Source organism: Dunckerocampus dactyliophorus, chromosome 9, assembly GCF_027744805.1.
Source record: "Dunckerocampus dactyliophorus isolate RoL2022-P2 chromosome 9, RoL_Ddac_1.1, whole genome shotgun sequence".
In the NCBI taxonomy this organism is placed as follows: Eukaryota; Metazoa; Chordata; class Actinopteri; order Syngnathiformes; family Syngnathidae; genus Dunckerocampus; species Dunckerocampus dactyliophorus.
This window is the reverse complement of record NC_072827.1, coordinates 30,250,268-30,270,990: the sequence shown is the minus strand read 5'-3', so window position 1 is coordinate 30,270,990 and position 20,723 is coordinate 30,250,268. Positions and strand designations below refer to the sequence as shown.

General features: G+C 42.7%; 2 protein-coding genes across 4 annotated transcripts in view; one reads left to right on the top strand and one right to left on the bottom strand.

Moving 5' to 3' along the window:
• Positions 1-4,749, top strand: part of rab20 (RAB20, member RAS oncogene family) — a 43,895-nt gene extending 39,146 nt beyond the window's left edge. For 2 of the 3 annotated variants that reach the window (XM_054786100.1, XM_054786098.1), the window contains one exon: positions 4,631-4,749. The gene's annotated coding sequence lies outside the window, so the exon portion shown is untranslated. The remainder of the gene's footprint in view (positions 1-4,630) is intronic. The other variant, XM_054786101.1, reaches the window with a different exon arrangement.
• The window catches only part of col4a2 (collagen, type IV, alpha 2), a 62,514-nt gene that overhangs the window by 30,588 nt on the left and 11,203 nt on the right, over positions 1-20,723 (bottom strand). The window contains exon 4 of the mRNA XM_054786092.1: positions 11,071-11,154. Coding sequence (XP_054642067.1) covers positions 11,071-11,154 — 84 coding nt within the window. The remainder of the gene's footprint in view (positions 1-11,070; positions 11,155-20,723) is intronic.

The following is a 20,723-nucleotide window of genomic DNA, read 5'->3' as shown; positions in this document are numbered from 1 at the left end:
ACGTGTAATGTGATCCGTCATGGGAGTGTGGCCTTTAGGGTCCTATGGTTCCGTTTATCACTGTCGTTAGGACGCCATTACGGAATTTATTTTTATTGGCTTCTCTGCTTTAATTGTGACACCCCCTGCGTGTTCAAAATGTTTTGTTAGACATGCCAGCATTCATGCAATACAAATATCCTCAAAGTTGTATAATCATTACACAAATGCTCAATGACTTATGGGCAATTAGTTGCTAAGTCCCACCCACGTTGACCTTCTGCTTAATGCCGACCAACGTTTTCCAACCAATCTTGCTCAAATTTTACACACGTGTGCTTGTCAGTCCCTTAAAGGCGTGTACCGAATGCCGTGGTCATTTGGCTAAATACCCTGATGTTACAGTGGGTGTTTTGGAGAGAAGCATTGAGCTGCATGAGAAAGCAATACAGCAGGGGGGTATACAGTATCTTTGTTCACATTTTCAGCTCCTTATGCGCAGTGATTTAGGAGAAGAAGAATTATCTTACATGAACAAACAGTAGTGAAAGAATTACAACTTGTTAGTTAGCAAGGAAACACAGAAACGTCAACTTCCATGAAACTTTGTGGAAGTGCCACGGAGAAAGAGCCCGTTCAATTTTGTTACAAAATGCAGATACTACTGCTTGCAAAGTATTTTGTATCTTTAGTCGCAATGAAACTTCTTCCTCCTGTTGTGATTGTAGCATGTTATGTCATTTTCCTCCTACAAAAAAAGCCCCAACACATATTTGTTGCTTTTGTTAGATGAATTTTGTTTTTGCTTTTTCTTTAGTGTCAGCCATGATAGAAGGCTTCCCAGAATGCAAATGGTAGAGTCATGGCAGTCATTTTCCATGGACCAGAAGGTAGCATGCTAACTGGCGAGAGACAAAACAACACAAATTCGATGCGCTCCAATTTGCTCACGTTTGCTCGAGGACCTTTTCACTATTTCAGTTATTCCTCAATTGTTACACATGCCCTAAAGCATAAGTGAAAGAGGTCCTATCCAGAATGTTCCGTGGACCAGAAACTAACATGCTAACTAGCATAGCCAATGAAAAAATGTCAGCGCTCAACAATTTCTTCATTTATTCCAAGCAGAACTTTCAACATTGATGCGTACGTTATGGCTCGCGTTATTGAGTAAGGTTTTCCATTAGAAATGCTTGACATACTGCCTTGTTACTGCCAGAGCTCACGCTGCTGGTTTGTTAATAGTTCAAATTTGGCTTTGTTTGCATTTCTGTGCGGTGTCGATCGTTGGCGGTCAAAATGGAGTACTTGGCTGCAACCAGCAGAGGCGCTGCTTACTCAGTCTCAACTAGTTTGCAGTCTACAGAAAGACAACGTGAGTTACGGGATGTTGAGCTACAGCACTACTCCTCTGGGCAGAATTATTCTGCTCAATACCACACTAGCATGGAAACAGAAGTTCAGAACACTCAGAGAGAAATTCTGACATTAATAAAACAAAACACTTAGCGCATCGATGGTTACTTTCACTAAAGCTGCAACAATTAATGCATGAATCAGTGATTAATCAATGATCCAATTCATTGACAACTATTTTGGTATTGGATTAATAATTTTTTTATTTGAAAATATTAATATCCCCTGATTTCAGCCTCTCAAATGTGAATATTTTAAAATTTCCTTAGTCATCCATGAAAGCAAGCCGATTATCTTTGTGTTTAAGGCGAAACATCAGCTTTGACTTTAGAAAACGGTGATCAGCATTTTTGCCTCTTTTTGCCATGATATGTTGTGGACCAAAGCACTGGCTGTTTATGTTTGAGTCATGTTGAGTGAGTCCTTCCATGGCCTATCCGATTACTCAATTAGCCAAAACAAGCAGCTTCAGATTCATCGACTAACAGCATAATCATTCGCTGCAGCCAGACCAGCGTAGCATGCCAGTGGTGGGACGTCACTGTAAATTGCCTTTGTTGTTTTTTTCCCTGTTAAGTCGCACACAAATCAAGCATGGGATGTCCAAATGCATTTGACCTTGACCTTTTCTCATGCGTAAAAACCCTAGCAGGGTATCACTCAATGCGCTGTAAATAACGTCTTTCTGAGAAAAATAGAATTCTAGACAGGGGAATATATTTACGAGGAGCTCTGAATTGTTTCCTCTGCGCCGGCCCTCCGTGGAGCTTTCACAACACAACCTGATGGGGAACACATGGCTGTGCTGTGGTGACTCTGGTCACATTTATTTGCAGGACACTCTTCACTTAGCATTACATTATCCTGACTCCTGTCTGTAAGGCACATGCCCGTACTGTATATGCCATCGAGTGACCCGTGCCGACACCTTCCTCGCTAGAATTTACAACCTTGACTCACATCTTGAACCCAACGAGGCTGGTTGAAGGCTACAAAAGAACTTTTTTGCCATATTTGATTTGATATAAACACTTGAAGGAGACAATCCCCCAGTCACAACATACACCCCCAAAAACAATAATCTGCAGCGTTTTTGCCTCGTCTTGCCCTTTGTTCTGACTGTTTGTCCTTGCTGTGTGCTCTGGCTGCTGATGAAAGCATCCAGATGCTTCCAGAAGGCCGATGTCTGATGCCTAAGCACACACATTTGCAGAAATACTGGCTGCAAAGTTGGACCTTTCAGTAAATCTTTCATTATTGATGAGAGTGGTCATTTGGTAAGATGTTAGACACTTCTAAGCAGCAACGCGTGTTGCGTTACAGTTTGTGTCATAACTGTGCACCTTGATTTATAGCACCTGTTGGGAGGGGGTGAAAGTCAGGCATATTTCTGCTCACACAAACGCTGCCAGGCCTATTTTACGGTTCCAGCTGTAGATACACTATATCCAAATAACCCAGCGCTTGTCAGATAGAAAACTGCACTCTCTGAATGTGTTTTAGTTTGTTTAATAATTGTTGTTGCTGAAATCAACTGACTATAAGATAACAGTGTCTTACACTTCAGCAAGCATTTTTCTAACCGTGTGTCTTCTCAAGGGACAATACTTACACAAGTGAAACCTGGCTGTACTTTAGAGTAGTCCATGTACAGCTAGTGTAGCAGTACAGATGTACTATCAACGGAAAACAACGTTGTTTAACTAGCTGGCAAATAGTGAGTCGTAGATACAGTGCTTGTGTCTCGCCTGTAGTCAAGCAATGGTGGTGGTGCATGAGTGCTGCCAGCACTGGGCGAGCTGCGGTTCATTGAGGCGAAACACGAATTCCAACATGTACTGTGATTGCCTCTTGGGTAGGTAGACTTTCCTGTAATGATTGCTGAAATGTGAGCGGCCTTCTCACTCTCGTGAAATACCGTAATCCCTCGCCACTTCACGCTCTGAATTTCACGGCGTCACTCATCACGGTTTTTCAAAACTATATTCATTAATAAATCATGCTGTTTTGTGGTTGAATACGCACTATTAGTGCAAAAAATAAACGCATTTAAGCAAGTTTGACATATTTTTTTTCCATTTGCAAGCATAAAAATAACTAAATGAACTAAAATACCAATATAAGGCATTCAGGAGACGCATTCAAAGACCTGATGATATGTAGTATTCAACATTGGTCACTAGGTGTCACTAATGTTACAGTAACGTTCTGTGAGACACACAAGCACCAGACTTGTTCTTGAATTCCCTTCCGCCTGAGCTGCGGTCCATCACAGAGCTTTCAATGTGAAATCTCATTGAATTATTCGTCGGAACAAAAGGCTTTTATTCCAGTTTGAATGATCTCACAACAGGCACAATAATCCCAAAGAAAAACACGGGCTACTGTTGCGGCCGTAACCTAAAATTCAACTATGAACCCTGGACATCACTTCCTGTCTGCGCCCCACTCAGCTCCCCTACCACCGGAACACATTTACAGAAACACACACTAGGAAGAGTCTTATTTATGTTTTACTTTCTCTTACTCTATCTGCTATATTGGGTAATAAAACTGTGTTGTTGACTATAGGGGTGTTGTTTCATGTCTAGAGGGTTCTAACAATGTTAAAAATCCGTATTTAGAAGGTTGTAAACAGGTTTTCTATGCTCCTATGCTCTAACGAGGAAAATATTCCATTTATAAATAAGGAATCCTACTTCCCACAACCATTTCATCGTGATAAACGTGGTGTTACTGTACAACCGAATGCGTCCAAGAAGAAAAAGATAAGTAGGAATATGTCCATCACCGTGATGGTTGTGTTCCTGCCTAAAAACAGTAGTCACGTTGTTCCAGAAACAGCACCTATCTTCTTAACAACGTGAGAGTGACTCACTCGGACTTCGACACACAGCTGGGTGCGCGTCTCAGAGCCAAACATGGATTGGATCAGGCTGGAAAGTTTGGCAAAAAATAGATAAGGAGAATAATTTCTTTGTGGTGTAATCTTGTGATATTTATTTTCTGAGTCATAGGGAGTCTGGCACTGAATGTCTCCAAATTCTTGTTTGTTACTCATCTCTTCTGAGAAGCTGTTTGGGTTCGATTACATTAAAAATAGCATAACTAGCGTGGAGGGGTCATTGTTCTGTGAGTCCCACTACTGTTTTACCTCGTCATAATTACTGTAATCAATTGTGAAGGATTCTGTTGAGTGTAGAATGATTGGAGTTCGTTGATGCGTGTCTTGAAGCAATGGAGGCTCACTGGAGTGCAGTACCTGGCGGCAACCAGCAGAGACGCTGTGAATTCCATCTCGACTCCTGTAGTTTGTTCTCTCAAGAAGTAAACAACATGACGACCATGAAAGGAAGTTGTTCTACATCCAGGCAAGGGCACAACTGAACTCTTCCATTCAATACGACACGTGCATGGAAACATGAACATGCCCATCTCTGCTCTCATCACAGCGCCAACACCGGACGGGGACAACGGGAGTCTGGACTTCCCTACAGGGACTGCTGCCTCTCCGACCCGGACCAGGATGAGCAGAAGAAAATGGATGGATGGATGGATGGATGGATGGATGGATGGGTATCTGTGTCTCCAGATTCAATTGTGTGTGTGAGTGACCAGAAGAAAAACTCAGAGAGGAGTCGGTTGGTGCTCGGAGTGGTTTGCATGTATCCATCTTTAGATAAGAGGGCTTGTCTTTTTCTAGGGCATAAAATACTGTCTTATATTTGGATCAATACTGTATTTTTCTATAACTTGTAGAAAACTAACTTAAATTAACTTCATCCGTCCATTTTCTATACCGCTTCTCCTCATTAGGGTCGCAGGGGTATGCTGGAGCCTATCCCAGCTGACCCTGGACTGGTCTCCAGCCAATGGCAGGGCACATATAGACAAACAACCAACAACCATTCACTCACATTCATACCTGTGGACAATTTAGAGTCACCAATGAAGCTAACATGCACGTTTTTGGAATGTGGGAGAAACCGGAGTACCCGGAGAGCACGGGGAGAACATGCAAACTCCACACAGAGATGCCCAACGAGATTGAAACCCAGGTCTTCCCGATCTCTGGCCAACATGCTAACCACTAGACCACCATGTGGCCCCTTAAGTTAACTTAAATGAACAAATTACAAAAATAGAAAAATGTGTCGCCCGAAGTCAGCTGGGATACGCTCCAGCATGCCCCGGTGACCCTAACGAGGAGAAGCGGCATAGAAAATGGATGGTGTTAAGATTCATTAAATTAATATGTACAAATGTGCGTTGAACATTTGGCGATATGTGTCGTTTTCAGCGACGCAGAACATGTCATTTATTTAGTGCCTCGCTCAAACCCCATCCAGTGCTTAACGTTTTTGCTAAATTCTTTAAAGAACACATTGTCTGTTAGTGTTCTTCTAACCGGACAAAACATCTCATCCTAAAAATCCTGCACCTGTTGCTCAAAAGTTGCCAATGGTGAGCGTCATTCTTAAATCCGACTCCACCATAACACACAAGAAGAGCTCCCTTTCTGTCTGTCTAATTTCCACATGGAGATCGTCCAAACCTAACAATCTAATCCAAAGTCTCAGTGACAGCAACAGGTTTTCAACTTCCCAGACTTCCCCATCCACTCAACTAATCACCATTTTTGATCACTGCCAAACAGTTGGTGGTTCTCCTTGCCAGACCTTGTTGTGCTCAATCTTAGGGGATCTAATAAGGCGCCAAGAGGTTCATGTCTACCTTAACTGAGCCCATGGAAGCTACAGTATGAAGGAATCCAGGAGGTGATCCAGAGTTTTAAGTTCAAGGGTTAGTCTTCATCCACAGTGCAAACAGTGCTTCCTGTTTGCTTAATAAAGCGCATTCTTGACTACCCGTGTACGTCATGCCTTTGGAAGGTTTTCAATTGTTCTGGCGTGATCCTACGCACCCGAGGGCTATAAAGTAGGGCCTTTCCAAGTGGTTGTGATCCCTTAGAGGGAAGCTATCAAACAACAACAAAGGACTTCCATCCTTTTCGGTGAAAACACTCTCAAAAGTCTTTGAACCACCGCATTCCACATCAGGCCGCTGTCCTGTCCTGGGCAATGAAATCAGAACGTAGCACAGAATGGAAATGTCAGCCATTTTTAGCCACTGTTGGCAGCCCACCCCCCCAAAGAAACACGGGCCATCTTTTTCCCACAAAAACAGAAGCCATCTATATATAAAAACAGATCAGTGGATTGTCATTGTACTCCACTTCCTGAGAGATGTGTCATTTCCTGTCCCAACATCAGCTGAGGGGCAGTGTTTCCCAGGATGGAGGGGACAGCCCCCCCAACACTACTGATGCCCAAACATCATGAAGATGGCCTCAAACAGACACTACTGTTCTCAAAGTTGCTTCGTCTGTGTAAAATCTGAAGGCATTTCTTGCCTCTGAGAGCTGAAGATCTTCCAAAAAGACCGAACAAAAGGCAGCATTGATGTGCTAAAAATGCTTTCTGGATGAAACAGAGGTTGCCTTTTGTTCTACTTGGACCATTCCACTCTGTGTTGACTACTGACTGAACTGATAACACCTCAACAGTAGCCTTGTGAGCTTTCTTATTAACCCTTCAGATCCTGGAGACCTTTTGTGCCTTGTTCTGTTTTGTATTTTCAAGTCATTTGGTGTAATTTATCAGAGGATATTCATTTTTTAAGCATTTTAGAATGAGCCTAAAATGGCAAAATAACAAAAAGACAGAAATGTGTTCTGAATGATAAAAAATGTACCATTGCAAACCATTCAAAATGTCATTCACGATCCCACCCACATTTCAAGACTTCAATGTGGACGAGTGCCTTTCAAATTGTAATTTTATATTTGTCCACCAGATGGCGCTACCTTTTCCCAATGAAAACATGCAGCAAAATTCCCACCTTTTTACCGTTTTCTCCAATGGCGTCTTGTTACGACTGAAGGGACAGGTGTGAGTCTCTGTTCACGCTGGATAAGGAGTGTTTCTATTGTGGCTTTGTTGGTTTTTTACTGGCTTGAAGGATAAAATCCCCACAATATCCTTCACATATTTTATGTCCATTTCTGGCTGAAGTAGTTTTAAAGTGGGGGGAAAAATTAATGTGTAACTTTTTAACAGCAGGTTTTGTGGGAGCGGGTGTGAAAAAAGACGTCAAAGTTGAATATAAAACACAAAATATATGAAATAAAATGATAGAAAATAACAAACATTTTAATTTTTCCAAATGAAAAACAGTGGAATTGTGTAATGTGTTTCAGTCGTCTCTGGTGTGTAAATTTGAGGCTCAGGTAGTTTGGACTTGGAAAAAAAGATAATTCCAGTAGTTTTTGGGAACTTGACATTGTTGTCATATGTGAGGATATGTAAAGGGCTTTGTAAGGGTTTAAAGAACACACCTCCACTTAAGTCTTCACAACACAATCATTAATGATGCAGAAGAATGATTGATGGAGGAGATGTTTTTCAGCATTCCTGCGGATCCCTGCCAGGGGTGTGGGTGGTAAGGCTTGGACTGCAGCACAAGATTTATGACGCTAGCATATTTGGTTCCCACTAAGGCCCTCTTTGTAGCACTCTTAGTCCCTGCTAGTACAGGGTAGCATAGCGTCTTAATGAGCAGCATCCAACAACACGGCAGCTGAGTAAAGACACGGCCAACTCAGGCAGCTGTGAACTCTCCTTCGGGGGAAAGGGATTTGGGGGAAAATGAGAAATAAGATGAGCACCAACACATCTGCAAGGAAACTTCTTGTATTCCCAAAGAAACACTTGGAGAACATGTCTTTTTAGGGCGAGTGAAACCGTAAAAAAAAGGAAGCTAAAGCGAACGTTCCGCCAAGGTATTGTTTGGTTTGTACAAAACCACCACTGACGGCAACGTTTGGGACGCACAACAAGAAATCCACAAATGCAACAGTTTAAGCTTTGTTGCCGAGGCACTTTTGTGGACAAGACTACGCTTGGCACGTCGTTATCACGTTTTTACTGCGTGATGGAAATCCTTTTCACGCAGATAGTGAGGATGAGGAAGATAACACTAATCTGTTGACCCCTGGCGTCGCACATTGCTCACATGTGGAATGTGGAACTTCCTCTCTCTCCGCGCCTCGCTTCGCCTCTTTATGGGCTTTTCCTGTATCCTCCTTGCTGAGCATGCTGGGGTCAAAGGGCAGGGCTACTGTAAAGTCACTCTTGTAAATAGTCTAGCTAGCTTCACTGTGGCTTATGAAGGCAGCTGTTTTCTAGGTTGCTTTTAATTGGAGTCTCGGTCCGAGTAGAAGCGTCTTCGGGTCCCATGACAACGTAACAACCTGTAGTTTAAAGTCAACTACGGTGGTACCTGGTTAATGTCTGTCTTTTTGGTTTACATCCAACATTTTTGCTAAAATTTTGCCTTGGTTTGCATTCGCCCGCTTGTTTATCATCCAAGATACCATCCGGTTTGTTACCGCCGTATGTTGGATCGCACACTGCGGACAAAATCTCGAGATACTTGCACGTGATCGCGCAATGCATTCTGCACCGTGGGCGCCATTTTAGAGCAACAGCGTTTGTTTATATCAGAGCTGTAGAGAGATACACGTAACAAACACATGGACCGCACAGAAGCAGGTTTATTGGTTCTAGAACGTTGACATTTAATTTGATATATTTTTTTACATTTTTGCAAATTGTGGTTGCAGCAAAATACTGTGTTTATTTTGTTAAGTGATGGTTTTGTGTTTGTTTTTTTTTTTCCAAAAAACTATGTAAAAGTGATGATAAATGTTCAATTGTCCATTCATTTGTCATTTGTAATTATTTTTGCATCATTTTCTGCATGTAAAACTATAATTATTGTCTATAAAATGTGTTTTGTGTTAACATTTTTGGGTGTCTGGAACAGATTAATTGGATTTACATTATTTTCTATGGGAAAATGTGCTTTGGTTAGAGTCTGTTTTGGTTTGAGACCTTCTGGAACGGATCAACAACGTTAACCAAGACACCACTGTATTCTAAATAAGCTCCCACCATAATGTATTGGAAGTGTGTCTAGCCTTGATGATTGAATTTAGTTTAAAGGTGCAGTGCAGTTTAGTAAGCCCTGCTGGAACACATTTATATTAACACACACAAGCATGAGGCCTCTTTATGTCTTAAATGGCTGATTTACTCTCATGGTGTCTACTATATGGCTAATATGATCACAAAGGTGGCTATAGGGGTGTTAATTCATGATCAGAGGACTCTAAAACCGGGTAAACAGGTTTTCGATGGTCCAACTATGAAAATATTCCATTTATAAATCAGGAATCCTACTTCATGGAAATTCACTTATCACGGTCAGATCTGGAACCAGTGAACCGTGATAAACGAGGGGTTAGTGTACACTAACTCTGCACTTATCCAACATAATAGATGCCATGTATGACATACAGCAACATAACATGAAGGAGGGGCATAGGAGGACACAGATGCTAGCAACACTAGCATAGCGATGTGACGACAGTGCTGATACTGCAGTCACATTTGAACAGCATCATCCATCCATCTACGCCGCTTGTCCTCAACACCATCATATTATTCCTGTTCGCTAAAGAAGAACGTACATCTCCCACCTCCGCAGCTGACTGACGGCTATTTGGTAGAGCTTTATTTTGAGACGTGTAGCGAAGCCTGCTTTTTTTTAACAAAGTGGTGAGCATCTATACGGGGCGGACTCATCTAGCTAGGATAGGGTCGGAGGGGGTGTCATGTCCATTAGGAAGGAGGCTATTTTTCCTTCATGAACTTCAACAGCATCGCCTCTTCCAAAAGTGGAGCAACTTACGTTTGGTGGTCTGTAGAGGCACATGTTGCTGAAGTCATGTCCGCATGATAGGGGCCATTACATGTCGACGATGCAGTCGTTTTTCAAAGAACTGTAGCTACTAATCTGCACCTTAATTGCTTCATGTCGTCTTTTTACTTTTTTTATTTCGCTCATCATCGGTATTGACTTGCCCAGATGTTCTTCCCAATCTTGCTAACAGGTTCCTGAGTGGTTCTGTGGAGGACTTTCTTCTCAGCTTGCAGAACAGATGGGAATGCTCGTGTGGAAAATAGGTGTTGCTTGTCCAATTTTCAAAAGTTACCGAACTCCCAGGACGTGAAAGTCATGTACCAATATGGACAGCACGTGTTTTTGAGGAGGGCTGCCTGTCGTCATTCATTGAGAGATGATTATCCCAGCGTGTTTAGTCTATGTCTGATTCTAAGGGTTTAAACCCTCGCATCAGGTTCCTCACACTTGTCTCCGTCTTTCATTGCCTTGCCTTAGCGGCTCTCCCACTCCACACACCACTTCCCCATGTGACCTTCTGCTTGTATCGTGATTAATAGCTCGAATTCCATCGTTTTAGCTGCTGCAAAAGTGCTGTTTTTCTGAGTCATTGGTCTCCTAGATGACTGAAAGCCCGAGTCATCTTTTGCATCGTTTCACAGTGTTGAAAACAATGTCTACAATGTGCGACAATTGCTATCTAAACACCATTGGACTGAAGCGTTGCAGTATTTAAGGCTGGGAATGAATGATGCACCTTTACCAACCTCTACGGACAGAATGCTGCATGATCATAGCCTTATTTGGCGGTCCCGGTATGACGACCGAGGGGTTTATTTATGAAGCTATTTAGAACAGTAAGGGACTTACCCTGGCACCCTTCTCTGGAAAACATTTACAGCCGCCGCTGCTGCAGTCTCTTCCTCCACAGGGACCGCTGTGCTTCTTCCCACCCTGCAGACGTAAACATACGACATGTAGCTATTAGCCGCCAGGGAGTAGATACCAAAACACTCAAGGAAATTGGGTCATTTGATAGCGCCCTTTTACATAGCTAGCAGGGTTTTAGCCGACATTTCTGGGTTGCTGTAATGACAGGTTGCGACTTCAAAGGTAGTATCAAAGATGGAACCGGTGGAAAGGTGGAACAAGGAACGCCATCAGACCGGGAAAGCAGTGTCAAGTTTCACACTAGACACGCACGTCTACCGTCTACATGCATTCGTAACGGGATTTTTTTTTGCTATGGAATATTTGGTACGTTAAGGAGGCGTAGCGAGTTCCCACGCGGAACACATTGAGTGAGGGACAGGAAGCGTAACTGTCACGTGATATAGTCAAGCGTCTACCACCACAAATGTGACAACATTTCTCGTTCAGGTGATAATAAATGAATGAATGAATCACACAATCAATGAAAATGAACTTGATCATTTTGCCAGCCTCAATACATGGCCACGTGCGTCTGTTTTCCTCATCTCCCCCATCCAGACAGGCAGGAAGAGGGTTCATTGGTTCATTGGTTTTAGCACCTAGATGTGAAGTTCCATAGAACAACGGCATGAACGGAGTGAGCCCTTTTGTCAGTCATACAGTCGCCCAGGGTGGAGGCGAGGCTGCTAGCATACACACAGTGCAGAAGAGTGTAGCCTAGTGAGGAGCAATGCAAGGTAACGTAGTAGAACTACTAAGAGTACATTGTAATATGTTGTCCTTGTAGTTTTCTTAAAAGTAATGTTAAAATCATGTCTGGTCTTGTTCTTGTAGACCCAATCTTTTTTATGTATTGTTGAAAATAGTATTTATTGTAGAATTACGTACCTCCTAGCAGTTTGCGGTTTTCCACGCTTCATTGAAAACACTTATTACAGTAAAGCTGTTTACACATCAGCTAAGCAGTTTTGCATTTTGTTCCTTGTTATACCAAAAATAAACCAAAGTGTGGCCTTAGAACCGAAGATAGTGAAGTAGCACGACACCCTTAGCGCTCCGTAAACATAGCAGCTGTTTGTAGCCAGGCTGCAGTCAGTAGCCTCAGGATGGGGCTTGAATGAGTCACAGTGGACATCAAGGACGACCATGCGTCTTTGACAAGGACCGTCTCGTCCGACCGTTGAAACAAACGGTCCATCTTTGAGTATCTTTGTCGCGGACAAAACCACCCACTGTCACGGTCACAGTGTGTCCTTGGTGGCGCTGTGTGAGGCCGTCAAGTGGAGCATGTCCTCATCATAGAGCAGAGGTCAAAGACGCCATCCTTAGAATGTTAAAGACTTGACGGTGACAAGAATGGCGCTCGTTTCCAAGTGGAGCCAAGTATCTGTGTCTTTTGTCGGGACCACGTGAAGGGCAGCAGACACAGAAAGAAGAAGGGTCTTGATCAAACGGAGACACAAGAAGTGAATATGTGTTCATTTGAACGGATGTGATCATTTGGGGCTGGTTCCAGTCCACTGAAGGTTTCCTGCTACCTGTTAGATGGCGAATGAGCTCAAATATGCTGATGCAGTCTCAAGTCCATTCTATGTCTGTATGTCCTACGTCTTCCACCTACACGCGCATACCAAAGGGCGCCAAATGTCTTCCATTCCTTGTTAAAAAGTGGCCAATTTGTGCCCACAGTGGCGGCTCAAGAATCAGAATAATTCCCCCTCGTCCGTTGGACAGCATCCCTGTTGACAAAGGACCACATTGAGACCCTCCTCACACACAAAGCCCTTCTTTTACGTCCTTTAACGGTCCCCTGTCGCTGCAACAAAAAGACCCTCTTCATTGCCCATATGGAATCTACAAGACTGCATTTCTGTGTTAACTGTCTGAGGGTTTCTTTTAAAGAGTCATTTGCTTTTATCTTTAGCACACATGACACTGCTAGTCCATACTGACTGTATCGTCCTAACGTCGAGCACACTGTGAGGCACATAAAGACACAAACATCCTATTCCGAATGTTGACTAAAGACAGGAAATCACCTCACCCCAATGAGGATGCAGGACAGTCCCCACCTGACCCTTTTTCCACCTGGAGACGACAAAATCAAACAATAGGCTACGTCACGTCTGCACAGAAGACTTCAGCTCCTGATGGAGAGCAAAGTTCCATCAGCTCACAAAAATAGCAGATGACTGGATTCAGCTAACAAACAAAAGCAGTATCCTGTTTTCTCCATCCTGAAAAACCCCAACTGAACTGTGCTGCTTCGTGGAAGCAAGACTTAAGATTCAGCATCCTCATTTTTAGCAATATTTTTCCAACTTCAAGCTGTAGCAGCGTGAAGGCTAATTGGATTTAAGCATACGGGGGCATTAGTGGCCATTCGTGGCCTGCGCCTGTTGTTTTTTACTGGCCCACGGCAGATTGTACAAATATAACTGAACTAGAAACCTGAAAAAACAACAGCAGCAGCAAAAATGGAAAAATCTGCACTCATTTTACAAAAATAAAGAGAAATATTAAGAAAAAAAAAGTTGGAATTTTATGAGACTAATGTCATCACATGATGAGGGAAATTTAAGCAGCACAAAGGAGAAATAACGGAGAAATTAAGTCGTAATATTATGAGAAACACAAAATTGTAATTTTGGGGAAATTGGGTTGCGGAAAAAGTTTGAATGTTACGAGAATAAAGTCAAAATATTCTAGGAATAAAGCCACAGTTCTGAGAAGAAAAAAACAACAGCGGAAATGAAAAAAAACAGCTGTGATTTTAGGAGAATAAAGTCCAAATATTAAGATTTATTTTTTTCGTATTCTAACGAGAAACAAAGTTGCCTTTTTACGAGAATAAACTTGTAATATTATGAGGAAAAAGAATAGTTTAGTATTATTAGCATGGAGTTGAAACATGAAAGAAAAATATGTTCTCTTTTAAAAGTTCTAATATTGAGAGAAACAAACAAAAACATTTGGAAAATTAGGTTGGAGAAAAAGTTACAATATTATGAGAAGGGCATTTATGAAGATTAATTAAGAGGAACGTTAAAAAAAACAGCAAAAATTGGAAACCTTGATCACAAAACTGAGATGCAGTTTTTTTCTTAAATTATAATTAAAAGGGAAGAATCAAATAACGTCTCGGCATAGTATGTGGCCCTTGGTGGAAAAGGTTTGGGCGCTTATAACGTTGGAATAAAGTCAAAATATTTGCAGAAGAAAGTTGAAATATTTCAAAAATTATACAAAAAAAACCCAGCAGCAAAAAATAGAGAGAACAGTTGCAATTTTATGAGAATAAACTTGTAAAATGAGGAAAACTATCATGTTGAAAAAAGAAAAAATACATGATAAAGTTATAATTAGAAGAAGAACATTTGCAAGAGGAAAGCTGAAATGATACACTGTAGTTGGAAAATTTAAAAAAAAAACAGCAGAAATGGAAAAAAATAGCTGTAATTTTATGGGAATAAAGTCAAACTATTAAGAAAAAAAGTCATAATCGAATGAAGAACAAAAGTAAAATAAACTCATATTATTCTGAAGAAATCGTTGTTTTTAGTGGCATCTCACCTACTTTAAAGGTGAAATGCAGGTTTTTCTTGCGCTACGTATACTTGTAGTGTCGCTTCTTAGCGTATCTGTGTGTTGCTTTACTAAATATCAGAGTGGCCCCTGCATCCTTTCATTTTTCAGTATGTGGCCCTCGCTGGAAAAAGTTTGGACACCCCTGCCCAAAGGTACAGTGGCTGTTTTGCATGTTTGCTTTGATCTGTGCGAGTTAAGCCCCGTGGGGTGCATTTGGCTGAAAAATAACAGCACAGGGCAACACAGGAGGGGTACACCTTTTGACAAATGTTCACCTTTTTGTGTGCAGCGCTTCGAGAGTAGAAATGAGACACAACTCAAAGTGTTTTCTCTTCCCTCACGTAAACCTAAAGAGTATTTAGTCTCCTGCGAGGCCGACGTGGTCACGGTAGATGAATGCCTCTCGTGACGTTTGAATGCCGTTTCTGTTGCCTCCCCGTTCTTTGTGGCCCCATTCCGGATGTGGGCAGATGCTTTGAGATAGCGGACAGTAAATGAAATAAAGCCAGCTGGATCAACAGCGTTCACGGTAACTTCCCCCCCTCCCTTGTATGCAATTTCTGTTCATTTAACACGAGGCTATGATGTCTATACGGCAGCTGTACGCTCTTCTCATCTCCCTGGCAAATCACTCGTTAGAGCCACAAGTGATTCACATGAAATTGAGGTGTCATTACCCTGGAATCCTGTGTGAACAACTCATTTTCAGGCTGCGCTAAGAGCTTTTGTAGCACGTTAAACACTGTTTTCTATAGATGGTTGGATAAACACGCAGGCAGTTGAAAGCTTAAGAATCCATCACAGGAAGGCACTTTGTCAACCTGGCCTGTGACATGAAACGACACGGTGGAGCATAAATAGCGTTTGTGAGGGACCCCCTTAGTTGGTGGTATGGAATGAACACGGATCATAGAGGACGAATGTTTCGTCAGTGATTGGTGGAGGAAGACTTGTCATGGCGAATGCTTTGAGTCAACAGAAATCTCGTTACAAGGAACCCGAGGGCCACGAGTAATCTGATACATTTTTTTACCTCCGCCAAGGAGGTTATGTTTTTGCTGCCATTTATCTGTTTGTCTGTTTGTTTGTTTATGTTGAAATTAACTTGAAAAGTTAAAAATGGATTTGGATGTAATTTTCAGGAATTGTCGGAAATGGGATGTGGAGGAACTGATCAAATTTTGGGGGTAGTCCGGATCACCGTCTCGATCCAGGAATTTATTCAAGGATTCTTTAATGCGAGATAGGACCATTTTCGGCATTTGTGCATATAACTCCCTAAAAAATGGTCAGAGCACTTGGAAAAAAAAATACAACACAAGTTTCCAAGACGTTTTACAAAATATCAAAGACTGACTAGTTAGCTCGGCAGCTTGCTATGCTAGCGGCGGCCGTCTCTTGTGTCCCTGCAGTGACCCCGTAGCCTGTGCATTACAGTTGAGCCATGTGCTGATAAAGAAGAATAAAAGTCATGTCTGCAGGAAAAGTCCTTTTTGTCTTGGCGACTTAGGCACAAAGATCATAACATGCAATGTCTTCATGGACAAATGGGGGAAAAACAGTCATTTGAATCAATTAAAAAATGTCTCTCTTTGAATGTTCTGAACTCCTGCTTTTATGCCTGTGCTGGTTGCAGCCGCTCATCTTTGCTTAGAGCTCAAAAGTGGTGATCCAACGCCACGGCATCGTCCTTAACCGAGCCCATTATGTTCCCTTTTAGACTCCAATCCCATTGTGAACACGGTATCATTCACACACACTAATCTGGATTAATGGCTCTTTGTCCGTGTGCATTTTCACCGCTTCGGGTCGTTTCTAAAAGACTCGTCTGTTAGCGCCAACAGCTGACATGTTTTACACTAATGATGTGGCTTCAAGAGCAAACCCACTGTGCTGGAAAACAAGCGCTCGCTTTCACGGAGGAGACCCGTGATGCGGCACATCTGTGATGGGAACGCGGCGCCGTGACGTACGTCAGCGTGGGTGTGGGATACTCCTTCTTCCTCGCTGGCAGCCATCCTCGCTCACTGATTGAACGGCGGAAATGCTTCACTGATTTGTTCATGATAAAAGAGTCGTAAAATGTCAGTTCATCATTCTCGGCTTTTCTTCTACATTATTGCGGGGGCGTTTATCTACCTAAACCGCAAAGAGGACGAGCCGTTAATTGGTAGCGATAATCAAAGAGAGCAAATGTGAAAAGTCATGATACAGGATGTACCGCGTACGTTTGTTAGCTTTAATAATGATTTGGAGTGCATGAGAACACAGAAAGGAAAACAGCAGCCTTCTTTTACTACATGGTCATTGATTAACAACACAGCAGCAACAGAACCAATGTTATAACAGCGGTACGCCAGTACAGTAATTGCCGGTTCACTGGTTCCAGATCCAACCCTGATAAGTGAATTTCTGTATAGTAGGATTCCTTATTAATAAATGTAATATTTTTGTAGTTAGAGTTGTTTACGACCTTCTAAATATAGTTTTTAACATCATTAGAGCCCTCTACACATGAAATAACACCGTTATGTCACCTTTGCACTCGTATTGCCCACTATAGGAAACATCATACAGAAAATAAGCCATTTGAGACATAAATAAGACTTGTGCTTCTGAGTGTTGCTGTAAATGTGTTCTGGTGGCGCGGACAGGAAGTGACTTTGGGGGTTCAGAGTTGAGTTTTAGCTTGGCGTGGGTTACGGCCGCTGTGAGATAATTCAAACCTGCAATAAAAGCATGTTGTTCAGCCAATCAGGTGTGGCGCTTGGGTGTCTCACAGAACATTACAGTACCATTACTGACACCTAGTGACCGGTGTAGAATACTACATTTCATCACATCTTTGAATGCGTCTTCTGAATGCCGTGTATTTGTATTTCAGTTCATTTAGCCATTTTTATGCTTGAACATTTTTGATTCAGACAAAAAATTAGGCAAGGGACGACTGTGCTGCCATCTAATGGAGTTAATTTAAAAAACATCAGGAGGTTGCCTACAGCCACAGCTGTTAATGCCAATGGTTTTTGACCCAGCGCTAATACGAGACTTTTGTAGAACACCCAAGCATCGAGGCGTTATTTGGAGTATTTAAGCACAAATAGTTAAGTGGGCACATTCATTTGTACGTCCATCCATCTTCTACGCCGCTTATCCTCACTAGAGTCACGGGTATGCTGGAGCCTATCCCAGCTGACTTTGGGCGAGAGGCGGGGTACACCCTGGACTGGTTGCCAGCCAATCGCAGGTCATTTGGATGTGAGCATTGTTGAATTGTAGTATGAAAAAAGAAGAAGAGAAGGGAAGAAGTGTCAAAGGGCGCACTTACACTGGGTTTTGGACACCTCCCTCCCTCGTCCCCCACTCGCTATGACACTGCACTGTTTAAGTTCCCTGGCTTCTATTTTAGATTTTGAATGATTTGAGTCAATTATTTCTATTACGCAAGGTGACTGTTATCATTAATAACCGGTGAGAGCAATTGTTTGCAGGAAACGTGTGTCGCTAAGTGTTCGATTCATGAGCGAGCAATGAGAAATGCTGTCTCAGTGCACAACGTGGAAGTGGCTTCATCCAAAATGGCTTTACAAAACGAAGACAATAGTCAATAGTCCAACACGGCACTGAATCGAATCATCACATCTCCTCTGCAAAGAAATAAAACACACGCAAAAGCTGAACAAGCAAACGGACAAACATAAAATGTTTGTGTTGGACTTTGTTTTCTGAAGCGTATCTTGTTCTAACCCCACATGTCCCGAAGGCCTTCATTACGGCGATCAGGAACATTTTGGTGCTGGCTAGAATGTTTTTGTGTGTGTTTGTGTTGCTTTTTTCACCATTGCTTTATTACAGCATCCTGTCGCACCGCCGTCAACTTCCTGCCACAATCTAGAAAATCAGCTCAGAATAACACATGCGCACAATCGGAAAAACAAAAGGAAACGGGCAAAGAGTTTATGTGATGAAAGAAAGGAGATGGAGAATGGATTTTCTGTGAAGGAGGAGGTTTGAGCTCAAAACGTTGAGCTAATAACGAAACTAGGTCACTTATTAGCAATGCAGTATCTCCCAAAAGTGAGTGCATCGCTCACGTTTCATCAGCCTTTTTTATGACAACGTCTTATCAAGGAACAATACTATAGAAAGTACACTTGGATCTACTTTAGAGTAGTCGGTGTACAGCTTGTATAGCACTATAGATCTATAGCAGTATAGATTTACTGTCCACTGAAAGTAAGTCAACATACAGACATGGATGTCTCAATCAGTGGTTCTCACCTGCTTTGCTGCGGGACTCACAAGCACCTCTCGATGACAAGCGACGACCCAAACTGCGTACATTTTACAATTCAAACGCCTCAAATATTTTATGTTCAGAGCAACACAACGTGAGCTCTCTTCTGTCTTTCTCTTTACGGCGCGCTCTTCTCCAACTGCGCGTCGGACGGACGGCGTGTCCATCCTCTCCGGCATCGCAAGACAAGAACGCAAGGTGCATTCACGGACATCGGGTCGCTACGTGATTTACACTTTTGGGTCACGTCCCTCCAGTTGAGAATCAGTGCTTTCAATAACTGGCAAGATTACTGCACTTGAGGATGCCTCACGGGTGCTCACGTGGGTTCACGCACACACGTGGCCACTCCATCACCTTCATCTTCAGCTTCCTCAGCAAGGCACTTGTCATCACGGACGTGCGCCTGGGCTCCTTATCCTGTCGGAAAGCTGGCATGCGGCCCGGTTTCTCAGTTTGCAGAATGTCGCAGTACATGTTGGAATTCATGTTTCCCCTCGGTGCCAGCAGCACTCATGCAGCGCCAGACCGTGACGCTACCACCACCGCGCTTGACAATTATCTTGCCACTCGCTTGTGTTGCCAGCTGTTTGGACAATAATGGCTGTGTTGACTCATTTTCAGTGGATCGTAAATCTATATTGCTGTACAAGTTGTACACTGACTATTCTAACGTACATCCAAGTTTCATTTCCATAGTATTGTCCCTTACGAAGATATACTGTAATCAAAATGGCTGCTGAAATGTGAGGGGGTTTTCTAGAGAACAGAAAAACCCTCAGAACTTTCAGTGGCGACCCCCAAGCTGTTCCCTGTTCAGAGGCCTCCAACCGTGTCCTCATCATTGACTTATTTCCCTGCTGGTGAAAAAGGAAGTTTCAAAGAACAGGTCATAATTCGGACTAGGACCTGAAAGCAACAGAGTGGAGCGCCGCTAACTCCCCTGCTGTGCTCCTCTGGCAACGCTCCAGCGTAAACACAAAGCTCTGATTTCTGCCCTTGGCCTTGCCTGACACAGCTGGACCTTCCCTTCCCCTTCACTGGCCGGCTACGGGTCATACACACAGGCTGGACTTCATTTCCCAGTGGGCCACGCTCCTAATCAGTGCTTCCTGCAACTAGCCTGAACTAAATGGAGATGAGATTAGTCCCGATTCTATTCTGGACCTCCGTGCTCACATGTCGACCTGTCAGGCGGTCTTTTGGTGAAAGATCCCACTGTTCAATCCCGGAATGAGATGATGAGTGACGTGAAAACGGAACGATCTGGAAGCATTTATAAAATGGGCAAAATGGGGGACGCCTGGGAATACTGATGCAAAACGCTTACGTGTGCAGCGGAGCCTCTGAAGTCATAGACCGTCTGTTCAACCTTTGATTTCTTTGGCTTTATCTATTAATAATTTCCCGCCATCTGTTCTAAGGTCAAACCGTTTATGAACGGTGCAGGCAATGTTCGACACATTTTAATTCAAGTGTAGAAATAATAACAATCGTGTTGTTTTGTTACACTTGTCTTACACGTGGAAAAGAAAAAAAACAAAACATAATCACATCACAGCACCCCAACACAAGCGATGGCGTACGGTGACGTGCGTTTTTGCAACACCACCCGAGTGTTGCAAAAAAAGCCAAAGAAGAAAGAAAAATAAGATCATTCAAGATCATCACGTCGCGCTCTCAGGTGCTTGTTGGATATGGGGTA